The sequence below is a fragment of the Myotis daubentonii genome, chromosome 14, assembly GCF_963259705.1.
Source record: "Myotis daubentonii chromosome 14, mMyoDau2.1, whole genome shotgun sequence".
In the NCBI taxonomy this organism is placed as follows: Eukaryota; Metazoa; Chordata; class Mammalia; order Chiroptera; family Vespertilionidae; genus Myotis; species Myotis daubentonii.
Genome location: NC_081853.1, coordinates 57,094,472 through 57,108,137, shown reverse-complemented (window position 1 = coordinate 57,108,137; position 13,666 = coordinate 57,094,472). Strand labels below are relative to the sequence as shown.

At 61.9% G+C, this 13,666-nt stretch overlaps 3 protein-coding genes across 10 annotated transcripts in view; all 3 read left to right on the top strand.

Moving 5' to 3' along the window:
* DOCK3 (dedicator of cytokinesis 3) overlaps positions 1–3,075 on the top strand; it is a 176,141-nt gene extending 173,066 nt beyond the window's left edge. For 7 of the 8 annotated variants that reach the window (XM_059664627.1, XM_059664629.1, XM_059664628.1 and 4 more), the window contains one exon: positions 502–3,075. In XM_059664627.1, coding sequence (XP_059520610.1) covers positions 502–1,011 — 510 coding nt within the window. In that variant the 3' untranslated portion in view covers positions 1,012–3,075. The remainder of the gene's footprint in view (positions 1–501) is intronic. The other variant, XM_059664631.1, reaches the window with a different exon arrangement.
* Positions 3,076–4,106: 1,031 nt separating this feature from the next.
* On the top strand, positions 4,107–7,271 carry MANF (mesencephalic astrocyte derived neurotrophic factor). Its single transcript, XM_059664635.1, has 4 exons — positions 4,107–4,290; positions 4,822–4,949; positions 5,573–5,714; positions 6,837–7,271. Exons 1-4 carry the CDS (start codon positions 4,122–4,124, stop codon positions 7,019–7,021), a joined length of 624 nt encoding a protein of 207 aa, XP_059520618.1. The 5' UTR covers positions 4,107–4,121; the 3' UTR covers positions 7,022–7,271.
* A 1,334-nt stretch (positions 7,272–8,605) lies between these two features.
* Positions 8,606–12,225, top strand: RBM15B (RNA binding motif protein 15B). The gene has a single exon (XM_059664634.1). The coding sequence runs from the start codon at positions 9,015–9,017 to the stop codon at positions 11,907–11,909; it is 2,895 nt and encodes a 964-aa protein (XP_059520617.1). The 5' UTR covers positions 8,606–9,014; the 3' UTR covers positions 11,910–12,225.
* Positions 12,226–13,666: the final 1,441 nt, after the last annotated feature.

The window sequence follows — 13,666 nt, the reverse complement described above, 5'->3', positions numbered from 1 at the left end:
CACCAGGTGTCAGCGAACAGTTCAAGAGGGAAACAGCCTGTAATGGACAGCAGAGCATTTTAAACCAGAGGCCAGTCAAAGCAAGACGCACCAGGCACCAAAGCTTTATTAAAAACTCACTAATTTTTCTGCAAATTGGAAAAGACTATCACAGATTTTAGCAGCAGAATGCACTCATCTGGTCCATGGCCAACTAGGATTCTTTCTGCCTGCCCAGCCGGCCTGGCCTAGCCTTCGCAAGTGCCTGAGAGCCACAGCCAGCAGCCCAGCACCTGGCTTTGGGGGCACAAATGCCCAGCAGCCAGGGCAGAGCTGTGTTTTGGCCACAGAAATACAGGTGATTCTGGGGCTCCCCGGGGCTCTGGGGCCGGAGGGAGCAGGGGCTGCTGCTGGAGGTCCTGTTGAAGTTCATTACAAGCAGACTTGGTCTTCTCCACACCGTGGCTGTCGGCCTGTCTGCAGAGAGGAATTCTAACATGTCCGCCCTCCTTTCTTTTGCAGTCTCCTCTCCACCCCATCCCAGCCTCCCCCACCAGCCCCCAGTCGGGCCTGGACGGCAGCAACTCTACACTGTCCGGCAGCGCCAGCAGTGGCGTGTCCTCCTTGAGCGAGAGTAACTTTGGGCACCCCTCCGAGGCCCCGCCTCGCACCGACACCATGGACTCCATGCCCAGCCAGGCCTGGCATGCCGATGAAGACCTTGAGCCGCCCTACCTCCCTGTTCACTACAGCCTCTCTGAGTCAGCCGTCCTGGACTCCATCAAGGCCCAGCCATGCCGCAGCCACTCAGCCCCGGGATGTGTCATCCCTCAGGACCCCATGGACCCGCCTGCGCTGCCTCCCAAACCCTACCACCCGCGCCTGCCGGCCCTGGAGCATGACGAAGGTGTGCTGCTGCGCGAAGAGGCCGATAGGCCTCGGGGCCTGCACCGCAAGGCCTCACTGCCTCCTGGGAGCATCAAAGAAGAGCAGGCCCGCCTGGCCTGGGAGCATGGCCGCGGGGAGCAGTGAGGCAGGCAGGCGGCTGGGACGCCGCCCTCAGAGCAGCTCGCCCGACCATTCCAGGTCTGAAAAGCCAGTCCCCCCGAGGAGCAGAGAGGCCTGGCACTCAGGAGAGAACCACCGAGTCGACGTTCTACTGCCGTGAACTTGTGTGTTGCCATGTGCAGAGGCCACAGCAGCATGAGGGTTGTGGCTTCTCTTTTTATTTCATTTCTACGTTTCCATTTCTCTGGGTTTCCCTTTCATCTGTGCGCAGTAGATGCTTCCTTCCTCCTGCAGTTCCAGGCCACGGGGGCTCTGTGGAGGTATGGCACAGACAGAATCGCTTCGCAGCTTCGCGGGGCCTTGGGGAGGAGCCCAGGCCCCCTCCGGGGTAGAGATGCACAGAAGAACGGAAATTGCACTAGGACCTCTTCTTTTGCTGTGTGGACAGAAGAGCTCATGGTTGTATTCAGGGATTGCGCGGACCATGTGGACTACATGTCACAGGTGGTGAACAAGTGGCTACAAGCCGTTTTGCACAAATGCCTGCCCACCTGCCCACTCTTGTCCAGGAATACTCAACTGAGGGGCTGGTTGGGCCAACCTGCCAGCCCAGGCACGTGACCTGGCCTGACTGCATGCCCAGGGCACAGCCAGGCTTCCACGGGCCAGTCCTGCCTCCAGCTGTCTTGGATAGTCCCCTCCATCGCTTTTACTTCTGACCACTTGCTCCCTTCCACTCAGTACACCTCCATGCCCTGCAGGAGCCCCCTTGGCGAATGGATCTGCAAAGGTTAGCTCCGCCCTCCGGGGCCTGAGTGGGGGAGTGGAACCAAAGGGACTGGCCACCTTCTTCCCCAAGGCCCGGGGGGCCACGTGTTGAGAGAGGAGCTGGTGTAGGAGTGAGGCCGAGGTGAGGGGCCGGAAATCCTGAGCTTTCCCAGGTGGCCAGACCGCCTGACAGGCAGCTCCTGAGTCAGGGATTTTCAGCACTACCTCTGAGCAGGGGGCTGGCTGCCCCGCCAGGCTGCCCAGCCCTGAGGACTCTCGGTCAGGTCAGCGAGCTCCTGGGGGAGCAGGGTGAGGAGGGGCGTCTCCTTTTGGAGTCAGGGAGCCACGTAAGTTGAATTATCCTCTTCCAAGTGCCAAGCGCAGGGCCCTGCTCCGGGTGGGGACCACCACTCAGGGTTCAGGGCGGGCAGGAGGCAGTGTCTCCAGCCTCCCGTCTGCTGGACAGAACGCAGTGGGATCCATGGGACTCTCGGGTCAGAGCACCGGTTTTCCTCTTGCTTTATTATGGGGGGGACAGAAGGGGGAGTAATGGTCTTCTTCCAGGGTGCTTCTAAGTTACTTCAGTCTACACAGACTTTCTTTTGCTCGAGTTCACAACTCTGATGGTCACAGGCTGCCTTCTCCTCGCTGAGCAGGTGTCTCCCTGTCACTCTTCTGCTGGCCTGTCTGACCTCCGGCTGGGCCTGGGCCCACGACCGTCATTGCCCCTCTTTCCGAACAGACAGGCCATGGTCAGGGTGTTTTTCTCTTGTAAACAAACACCAGCTGTTCAACAGGAATGCCAGCAAGTAACCTTTTAGGAAAGACAGGGCAGCGTTCAGGGCCTATGGGTGGTGCTGGGAGGGTGCCCCCGCGGAGCGGCTGGCACACAGGCAAGCAGGCCGCCTCAGAGGGCAGCCCCGGGCCTGGTGCCTGGTGTTCAGTGGAGGGTTGGGCCCCAGCTTTGTATCTGATTCTTAGGCAGGAGGGTGTCAGGTCCTGGACCAGGCCTCATCACCACCATCTCCCTTCTGCACCAGGCCGCCCAAGGTGAGCCGGGGCGTCTGCTCTCCACTCCCCTCACCGGATGCAAAGAGCAGATTCCAAATCCCTTTTGGGGAACCAGCCAGTCTGAGGGGAAGTGGGAGGTCAGAGGTGAGAATCCTCTGAAGATTGTGAAATACTGATTTTTCATTCTTTTGAGCTTATTTGTAAATACCTATTTGAATGCTGTGTATTTGTACAGGAATTTGAGCAAAAAATGTATAGAGTGTGATGTCCAGTTGGTGTTCAGCCCTATAAATGTGTTTTTAACCTCTGGCATTCTGTGCTTATTTAAATTAGAACACTTCTCGCCATTTCTTTTGTGTATTTATGTTTAAAAAGGGGGGAGGGGTGACTTAAAAATTATCTTATCTGTACCAGAGAGCAAAGTTAAAAGAAAAAAATGTGTACTGGTGTCCCAAGAGGTACTTTACTGTATATATTGTGGCCGCATGTTCTGAAGCTACGAGTAATGTGACTTTCAGATGTAAATACCTGCCCGACCGCCCTTCCCCGCTCCCCGATTGCTGTGATTGAATTAAAGATGAATACCTGACGCTGACCCACTGCGTTCACTGGCGGGAGCAGCCGCTGGGCTCCGGGCCTGGCCCCTTCGAAGCCCTTCTGCCGGCGCAGAGCGGCCTGTCCCGCGTCCGAGGGCGGGCGCCAAGGGGAAGCCTCCGCAGCGCTGGTCCGGGTCCCGCACCCGCCACCTCGGCCAGGCTTCCGGGGCTCGGCCTCCCCGCCCACGCCAGGCGGCGGGCAGCTCGCCCCTCCGAGGGGAGCCTCGGCCGCGCACGGCTGCGGGGAAATTCGGACCCGGCCGCGGGCCCGCACGCGCCGGCTCCCCGCAGAGGCGGCTGCCCGCCCACGGATCGCTGAGGAGAGAGCACCTCGAAGCCTTGCCGGCGGCGGCCGCCCTCCCTGCCAGCCTCGCCGGGTCGCGACTGACCCCGGAGCCCTGGCCCGAGGCCCTCGGCGGGGAGGCCCAGGGGGTTTCTGGGCGGGCGTGGGGCCCAGAACGGGGAAACGGGACGGTTCAGCAGGTTCCGGACGGCGGCCGACGCCACTGGAGCCCAAGGCGCCCCGCCTCTTCCACAACCGCTGCCCCTACCCAAGATGGCGGCCGTGCCGCTTCCGCCGCCGCCGCCCCCGCTTCCGGCGGCCGCCCTGCTTCAATCAGCGGCCGACAACTGTCTAGGGCCGGGGGCGGTGCCGCCACCAGCCAATGGGGAAGGGCAGCGTGGAGCCGCCCGTCTAGGCTCTGGCCGGCGTGGTCCAATGGGGGCGCGGCGTGTGGGAGGGCGCGGGGCTGCCCGCCAATGGGGAGCTGCGGCGTGCGGCCGGAACCTGGAGGCCGCGGCGGGCGCGGTTCAGTCGGGCGGCGGCGGCGGTGGTGGAGGAGGATGTGGGCCACGCACGGACTGGCGGTGGCGCTGGCTCTGAGCGTGCTGCCAGGCGGCCGGGCGCTGCGGCCGGGCGACTGCGAAGGTACGGCGGGGCGGGCGGGCCTGACTCGACGCTGGGGGCCCGGAACGGGCGGCGGCGGCCTGGCCCAGCGGGATCTTCCCGAAGAGGGGCCGGGGCCGGGCATAGAAAACATCACGTGGGGCGAGAAAAAGTTAGGACCCGGTGGTACCGAGAACGGCCTGACATGGGCACATCGCGGAGCTTTCATCCGTCCCCGCCCCTGGGCAGCGGCTCTCGGAGGGCGGCCGGCACCTCGGGGCCGATGTGTGTGTGGGAATCAGCAGCATCTGGCTCGTCTGCCCTTCGGCCGCCGGTTTGCCCGTTTGTGAGGTCACAGTGAGGCCATCTCCGGGCCGCGTTCAGTCTGGGTCAGACTTCATGGAAGGAAGAGGGAGGAGCTGTTTGTGGGCATTGGGTGTCCCGGGGACCCGCCCGCGTTCTGCCGGACTGTGAGCCCCGGAGAAAAACGGGCGCCGGGAAATTCGCCTCCCGCTGCCTCCTCGGGTGCAGCTGGGCGGTGGCTGAGCATCCTCTCCTTTCTCTCTTTTCCAGTTTGTGTTTCTTATCTGGGAAGATTTTACCAGGACCTCAAAGACAGAGATGTCACCTTCTCACCGGCCTCTATCGAAAAAGAACTTGTAAACTTCTGCCGCGAAGCAAGAGGCAAAGAGAATCGGTTGGTGAGTAGCTGGTGACCCCTCCCCGCAGGCCCGGGCCGAGGCCCGAGTGAGTCCAGGGTGAACTCACCCGACTGACCTGCCTTCTCTGCGGTTGTCACGTGTTTGTCGGGTTACTGTTGACTAAGCACCTGCTCGGTGCTGGCACTGGGACTCTCCGGGGAGGAGAGTGACAGGCAAAGGAAGGACGCAGGGTGGGTGGTGGGGTGGAGAGGGGAAGGGTCATGGGTGGGCGAAGAGCATCCCAGGCCGAGGGAACGGCCAGTGGGAGTGCCCAGAGGCCAGAACGAGCTTGGCATGAGCGAGGACAGAGGTACCATGTGCACAGGGTGGGCTGGGGCCCCATGGAGGCCAGGAGCCCCAGTGAGGCGTGTCTTTTGTAGCTTTCATTTCCTTGGCAGTCTGGTTCTGTCTGTCTGTCTGTCTAAGGATTGAACCCTGGTGGCTCTTAGCCTCATGTGGTGGCTGCCAGCTCTGAGACTGAGCGTGTCACGACTCGGGGCTCCCACGGACTGCGTCTGACCGCCAGGACAGGCGTGGCCTGGGGAAAGGAGGCCCTGGCAGAGAGAGGAGGTGCTCTGAGACGGCAGGGCATTCTCCTGAGGCCGTGTCCTTTCTTGCTGCAGTGCTACTACATTGGGGCCACGGATGACGCCGCCACCAAGATCATCAACGAGGTGTCCAAGCCGCTGGCCCACCACATCCCCGTGGAGAAAATCTGCGAGAAACTCAAGAAGAAAGACAGCCAGATCTGCGAGCTGAAGTACGGTGAGTGGTCGGGCCTACGCCACAGGCCTTCTGCGACTCGGTGCCAGCGTCGTGGAGTGATACACGAGAGCCCTCGTGTGTATGTGGCTGAACATGGCAGACGGTGCTAAGTGGGGGGTGCAGATCTGGCATCCTGATGGGTGGAGGTCAGAATAGGTATCATTGGGGTGACTTTTCAGCAAACTTTGTAGGAGGTGGGACATTAGCCAAGGGAATGGAAGAACATTCCAGACAGAGGAAGTAGGCAGGGCAGAGACAGCCAGTGTGGCATGACAGGTGGTGAGCTGGTCACAGGGCGCCTTGCAGGTTGGTGAAGAAAGATCTGGCTGTTAATCTGGGCAAAGTTGGGGACATGGGTTTGAGGGCTGAGGAGGGGTGTGGTGTGGCCTTCCTTGGTTTAACGGGCTTTCCTGGCTGCAAGCGCTTTATAATTTTGAAAGGAAGTGCGTGCCCGGGCAGGCCAGGAGCTGCGGCTGCCGCAGCGTCTCCTGTGCAGAGGTCTCTGCTGGGAAAGAAGGGTCAGGACCAGGAAGAGTTGTTTTCTTCTGACGTTTCAGTGTCACCAACACATTTCATTGTGGTCTGAGTGTCCAAAGTCCTGTGTTCACCCACGTGTGTCAAGGACACCTGGCCTTGGAGAGAGCCCCTGGGAGGTGCAGCTGGCGCAGGCCTCTCTCGGTCACAAGGAGTGGAGCGTGAGCTCCTGACTCGAGGCCTGGCCAGGGCCTGTGCTGGGAAATGGGCTGGGGGATCTACCCGCTCTGTCGCCCTGAAACGGTCATTTTACGTAACTTGACCTCTACCATGACTAGTCAAGAGGCGCTTGGGCGAGGGGGAGCCACATTTCTCCTGAAGGACTAGGCTGTGACCTCCATCCCTGTCCCTGGTGACACTGCATGTCTGGTGGACACTGCCAGCATGAGACCAGCCTTCCTGGTGAAGAGGCCAACCTCCCCGTCGGGGGCATGGGACCGCACACCTGTGTGTGTCTGGAACTGTCTCCCCATGACCAGTAGGGCCACTTGTTTAAGGGGTGGTTTGGCTGTGCAGGGGATCCAGCCTGGGCCTGCTGGGGGTCTGTGGCCGCCCCGCCCAGCTGGTAACTGTCCTGCTCTCCTCCAGACAAGCAGATCGACCTGAGCACGGTGGACCTGAAAAAGCTGCGAGTTAAAGAGCTAAAGAAGATCTTGGACGACTGGGGGGAGACATGCAAAGGCTGTGCAGAAAAGTCCGACTACATCCGGAAGATCCATGAACTGATGCCCAAGTACGCCCCCAAGGCGGCCAGCTCACGGACTGATTTGTAGTCGGCCCATCCCTGCGGCCCTTGAGGGAAAGAAACAGTTCAGCTGTGTCTTCCCCAAACAGCGTTTTGTAATTTATTTTTAGACCAGCTCCTGACAAGTCAGGTGTGGAGCCTGAGCCTGGAGCTCTCCTGATGGTGCTGGCTCTCCAGCACCCCTGTCGGGGGGTCACTTCCTTCTGTTGCTGGTTTTCTCTGGGACTTCAAAGTGTGTCTGGGATTTTTTTATTAAAGGAAGAAAACTTCTAGCTGTCCTTGGAGAATTGAACACTGAAATAGTGTCTCACCCCCATGAAGACCCCACCGACTTATGCTTTCCGGTTTACAGAGTTTCCAGGTGCATTCACGTTGGTACCCCGACGGGCATCAGTGCTGGAGATGCCAGGGTGGGATGTGGGCTGGGCTGGCGGGTTGTGCGGGGTGGGGGGGAGGCCCAGGAGGAAGCTGGGTTTAATTCCCACAGACTATCTTACCCGCGTGACGGGCTGGAGGCTGCCCAGCTTCTTGGGAGGCAGGGGGTGGAGTCTGAAACACAAGGTGAGGCTTACGTCCAGGCAGAGTGGTCTTCTGCGACGACGTCAGTAGCTGTTCAGCACGGTCACGTTTCTAAGATGCTCTTGACCTGGCTACTCCTCTGCAGATCTGGCCATGTGCGTACTTGCTCATCGGAGTTGTGGTCTAGTGTCAGTACCAGCCTTAGGCCTCATGGGGCTTTTGCAAGACCAGGAGGGGGCGGTTTGTCAGAAGAGCCCGTGAGGCTGCCCTTCGTCTTTCCCTGAGAGAAGTCGCAGTTGAGGTCCTCGGGGCTTGTCCCCACATCCGGTTTTTTAGTTGCTTTCTGTGGGGTTGGTGCTCAGAAACCCAGTTTTGGGCAGGAGCTGTGACTCAATGGAAACATCTGTTCTTGGACCCGCAGAGACCACCTGACGGGAAGGACAGGTAGTTCTTGCCAAGAACTTGCTCAGCCCTCAGACCTCCTGTGTGCAATTCCTGAGTTCGGTTTGCCTACATAAGGGCCTCGGTACTGCCCACGAGGGCTTGGCAGCGCCATGTCTGAGGACCACCAGAGGTTGAGCCACTTCTTCAGGCCAAGACTTCCTTGATTGGGGGAGCTAGGGGGCTCTTAAGATCTGACAAGCAGTGTCCTGAGCCCATAAAAAGTGCCGGGAAAATCCACGGTTGGAGCCAGAAGTCTTGGAAGATGGATCTGTCTCAGCCCCCTAGTCTGTGTTCCCAGGGCTTCCGTGTCCACCGGGCCACCGGACAGGGAAGACTGCCCGCCCGAGGGCTGACCCCATGGTTGTGCAGGAGCAGGTTTCAGCAGGGCGTGCAGTGCTACAGGTGTTTCTTATAAGGCCTTCCCCCGTGCACCTGTTCTGGCTGCTCCGGAGCTGCTGTCCAGTGCGGGAGGGGAGTGCGGTGGGCAGCCACGTTCCTGTGGCTTCAGTGGGCAGGTTCTGCGATGGGTCCAGCACCTCTCCCTGGCTCCCCTCACTTCACCTCGGAGAGGAGACCCTGCCGCTGGAAGAGGCGGGTGGCAATCAGGTTAACTAGTGGACCTGGCAGCCGGGGCCAAGGAGCCTATTCCCACACCATCGATGGCAGGTTTGCCTCGGGTCTCTGCGCCTTGGCCTAGACAAGTCTCGCCTCCACATGAGTAGCCACGCCTCTGGGTGGGTGGGATGAGGAGCTGGGGGCGCCGCAGGTGAGCGGAGTTGTGAGCGTGGGTCCTGGGCCGGGCCTAGGCAGCGGCGTGCTCCAACCCTCGGGGTGGTCAGCCCTGAACCCCAGTCGGGAGACGCGTGGTGGGGCAGGAGGGCTACTGCGTAAAGGAGCCGCGGGTCCCGGCGCGCACAGAGGGAGGGTCGGGAGCGGTGCGAGCCGCGCTCCCGCGAGGACCGACTCCAGCGGAGCTCCAGCCTCACCTGCGTTGGCCACACGGTGGCGCCAAAGCACCGCCCGCCGCGGGGTCAGGTGGCCCTGGACGGCGCAGTCCGATGACGCACGCGCGGCGCCGCCTCGCCCCGCCCACCGCGGGTCACGTGGCGCAGTTGGCGCAGCCTGATAACGCGACGCCCAGCATTTGGGCGCCGCTCCCGCCCCGCCGCCGCGCCGAGTCCTTTTGTCCAAGATGGCGGCGCCGGGGGCGCTGCCTCCTCAGCCGCCGCCGCCTCCGCCGCTGTGAGGGGCCTGCGGGCCGCCCGCCCGCCCGCCGCGCCGGCGCCATGAAGAGGCAGAGCGAGCGAGACTCGAGCCCGAGCGGGCGCGGCTCGTCGTCATCAGCTAAGCGGCCGCGGGAGCGCGAACGGGAGGCGGAGGCGGGCGGGCGGCGGGCGGCGCACAAGGCCTCCGGCGGCGCCAAGCACCCGGTTCCAACGCGGACCCGCGACAAACCCCGCGGCAGCGGAGGCGGCGGGAGTGGGCATCGCGACGGCCGCGGCGCCGGGGACGCCAATCACCGTGTGAGCAGCGGCCGCTCCTCGAGCTCAGGCGCCGGCGGCGGGGGACGCGGCGGCAAGGCCTCGGGGGACCCGGGAGCTTCAGGCGCTTCGCCTCGCTCGTCTCCGCTGCCACCACCTCCGCCACCGCCCGGGGCCGAGCCCGCGGGTCCCGGCTCGTCAGCGGCCGCGCCCGAGTACAAGACGCTGCTCATCAGCAGCCTGAGCCCCGCGCTGCCCGCCGAGCACCTCGAGGACCGGCTCTTCCACCAGTTCAAGCGCTTCGGCGAGATCAGCCTGCGCCTGTCGCACACGCCGGAGCTGGGCCGCGTCGCCTACGTGAACTTCCGGCACCCGCAGGACGCGCGCGAGGCCCGCCAGCACGCCCTGGCCCGCCAGCTGCTGCTCTACGACCGGCCGCTCAAGGTGGAGCCGGTGTACCTGCGCGGCGGCGGGAGCAGCCGGAGGAGCAGCAGCAGCAGCGCCGCCGCCTCCACGCCGCCCCCGGGGCCGCCCGCGCCCACCGACCCGCTCAGCTACCTGCCGCTGCACGGGGGCTACCAGTACAAGCAGCGCTCGCTGTCCCCCGTCGCTCCCCCGCCCCTGCGAGAGCCCCGAGCCCGCCACGCCGCTGCCGCCTTTGCCCTGGATGCTGCCGCCGCCGCCGTGGGACTGTCCCGGGAGCGGGCCCTGGACTACTACGGGCTGTACGACGACCGCGGGCGCCCCTACGGCTACCCGGCTGTGTGCGAGGAGGACCTGATGCCCGAGGACGACCAGCGGGCCACGCGCAACCTCTTCATCGGGAACCTGGACCACAGCGTGTCGGAGGTGGAGCTGCGACGGGCCTTCGAAAAGTACGGCATCATCGAGGAGGTGGTCATCAAGAGGCCCGCCCGTGGCCAGGGGGGTGCGTACGCCTTCCTCAAGTTCCAGAACCTAGACATGGCCCACAGGGCCAAGGTGGCCATGTCGGGCCGGGTGATTGGCCGCAACCCCATTAAGATCGGCTACGGCAAGGCCAATCCCACCACCCGGCTCTGGGTGGGGGGCCTGGGACCTAACACCTCACTGGCCGCTCTGGCCCGGGAGTTTGACCGCTTTGGGAGCATTCGGACCATCGATCATGTCAAAGGAGACAGCTTTGCCTACATCCAGTATGAGAGCCTGGACGCTGCCCAGGCCGCCTGCGCTAAAATGAGGGGCTTTCCCTTGGGTGGACCAGACCGCAGGCTGCGGGTGGATTTTGCCAAAGCAGAGGAGACTCGGTATCCCCAGCAGTACCAGCCCTCCCCGCTCCCTGTGCACTACGACCTTCTCCCAGATGGGTATGCCCGGCACCGCAACCTGGACCCGGACCTGCGGGTGCGGGACAGGACCCCCCCACACCTCCTGTACTCAGACCGAGACCGGACCTTCTTGGAAGGGGACTGGACAAGCCCTGGTAAGAGCTCTGACCGCAGGAACAGCCTGGAGGGCTACAGCCGCTCGGTGCGCAGCCGCAGCGGGGAGCGCTGGGGAGGAGACGGGGACCGGGGCCTGCCCAAGCCCTGGGAGGAGAGGCGGAAGCGGAGGAGCCTGTCCAGTGACCGTGGGAGGACAACCCACTCCCCTTACGAGGAACGGAGCAGGACCAAGGGCGGTGGGCAGCAGGCCGACCGAGGCTCCGACCGCACCCCTGAGCGCAGCCGCAAGGAAAACCACTCCAACGAGGGGACCAAGGAGTCGAGCAGCAACTCCCTCAGCAACAGCAGGCACGGGGCTGAGGAGCGGGGCCACCACCACCACCACGAGGCTCCAGACGCTGCCCACGGGAAGAAGACCCGTGAGAGCGAGCGCAACCATCGGACCACGGAGGCTGAGCCGAAGCCTCTGGAAGAGCCAAAACATGAGACCAAAAAGCTCAAGAACCTCTCGGAGTACGCGCAGACGCTGCCGCTGGGCTGGAGCGGGCTGCTGGTGTTGAAGAACAGCTGCTTCCCCACATCTATGCACGTCCTCGAGGGGGACCAGGGTGTGATCAGCGGGCTCCTCAAAGACCACTCCTCCGGGAGCAAGCTGACTCAGCTGAAGATTGCCCAGCGCCTCCGACTGGACCAGCCCAAGCTCGACGAGGTCACACGACGCATCAAGCAGGGGAGCCCCAATGGCTACGCAGTGCTGCTGGCCACGCAGGCCGCCCCCAGCGGGCCTGGTACTGAGGGGATGCCCCTGGTGGAGCCAGGCCTGCAGAGGCGGCTTCTCAGGAACCTGGTCTCCTACTTGAAACAGAAGCAGGCGGCCGGTGTGATCAGCCTGCCGGTGGGTGGGTCCAAGGGCAGAGACAGCACGGGCATGCTCTACGCCTTCCCGCCCTGCGACTTCTCGCAGCAGTACCTCCAGGCGGCACTGAGGACCTTGGGCAAGCTGGAGGAGGAGCACATGGTGATCGTTATAGTGAGGGACACTGCCTAGCCCGGACACCTCCCAGCGCCACTTCTGTCACAAAAGCAGTCATTTTAGAACCTGATCCGCTGCCTCAGTCCTACCCCCTCGGTTTGACTTTTCTGCTGGGTTGTTTTGGTTCATTAGGTGGGAGACCAAAGTCCTGTCCCCACCAAAACTGAGTTCTTAGGTTTTGGGGATTTTTTTCCCGTGATGAGAAGGGACTCCTGTCATGTTGGTTTCTAGTGTACGAGATACTGTCTGCTGTGTTCTGTATTTTTTTTATTTTTTGACTAACTGTATGGAAAGTTGTCAGTAAAGCCTTTGTCAGAGGATGGATTTTTAATCCTGTTCAGAGTCCTGGTTTAATCAAGTTTTTTTCCCTCAAAGATGGAAGACCTTTCCCACAAAATGCCCGTCATCTTTCTGGCACCGGTATATCGCCAAGTCCTGCTGCGTTGGTGGTTCTCAGCCCCTCGACTCCTTGGGCTGAGTCAGAACTGGATTCACAGTGGTTTTCCGTCTTGGCCGAGAGCAGGCAGCTGAGCAGAGCTCATGCAGAGGAGGGGGTGTGCCTCGGGTCCATAGGGAGCAGCTGCGGTAGTTTTTGGTTTGGGTTGTTCGGCCCTAAACAGATGGTGTGCCCGTCAGTTTGAGCTGTAGCTGTTGGACAGAGCACCCGTCTCAAGGCCTTTTCGGAAGCAGGTGGTCTTTGGCAGCTGTGTGATCTTAATGTTGCTGCCCAAGGGTCTTGGTGCTACAGATCTGTGCGGACTCCCTCTTGTTCAGCCTCCCTTCTCGCCTTGACGCGGACACCCAGGGACACCCCATTGGACACGGAGCTGTCAGACTCCCAGGGACACTAGAGGCCATGTGCTGGAGTGGAGGGTGGGAGGCAGCTGTGCTTGCTTGTTGAACTTGTGAATTCCAGCGCTCCCTCGGGTCGCTCAGAACTGATGTGTCATGTGGCGGTCTGTGCCGAGCCCTAGAGCTTTGTGGGGGACACTGAAGATTTTTGTGATGCTGCCGTGGAGGCAGCAGGTGAAGATGCTGTGACCAAACTCCCAGGTGCAAGGTGAGTGAGCCTAGGCCTCTTGCCCAGATACTGAGGAGGTGGAGACCCTGGGAGATCGGTGCTCTGTGGGGAACCGTCAGCCTCGGGGTGCTGGGCGTGCTGGAGCTCAGCGCCATTCAGGCCGGGCTGGAGGGGCATGGAGGCGCTCGAGCTGGGAGGGGAGAGCGCTTGAAGCATCAACTTGTCATCACGCGTGTCTGATGAGAGTATGGCCAGCGCTGGCCAGTGTCCCACAGCGGTTGTCATGGGGGAACAGCCCAAACACCATGACATGTTCGTGTGGAGGTTGGGATGTTCCAGAAGGGTCATTGTCAGGGATTCCTGAGGGAAAAGGGAAGCTCCAGTGAGAGAAATGAGCCCCCAAGTGACCAGGGACTTTGGGCCCAATGGCCAGGCCATGCTGGCAGGTCTGGCACTACCCTAGCTGGCTCTGGGCGGGGCAGTGCAGGGGACTGCTGGGTGGTTTTGAGGGAGTCATGAGGGCCTGGGGATGCCTGTCCACAAAGACAATGAAGGAGGTGTCTGAGACCTTGAGATTTAAAAGAAAGAGGGAGGTGCCTGGGAAGCCAGCTCACAGGAGAATAAGCAAGTTTGTAACAAAACATTCGCACCAAGAAAGAAGTGGGCAACATGTTTATTTGCCTGTTGTGCTGGAGCGAGGGGAGGGGCAGGGAAGGGCTGGCCCCACCGCAGGTCTCACACACGCCGCTCA

Excerpts from the sequence above, each read along its gene's own strand:
- MANF (XM_059664635.1), top strand. The coding sequence starts at position 4,122 with ATGGGGAGCTGCGGCGTGCGGCCGGAACCTGGAGGCCGCGGCGGGCGC. Across the intron at positions 4,291-4,821 it reads GCGGCCGGGCGACTGCGAAG|TTTGTGTTTCTTATCTGGGA; the intron begins GTACGGCGGGGC and ends TCTCTTTTCCAG. Across the intron at positions 5,715-6,836 it reads GATCTGCGAGCTGAAGTACG|ACAAGCAGATCGACCTGAGC; the intron begins GTGAGTGGTCGG and ends GCTCTCCTCCAG.
- RBM15B (XM_059664634.1), top strand. The coding sequence starts at position 9,015 with ATGACGCACGCGCGGCGCCGCCTCGCCCCGCCCACCGCGGGTCACGTG.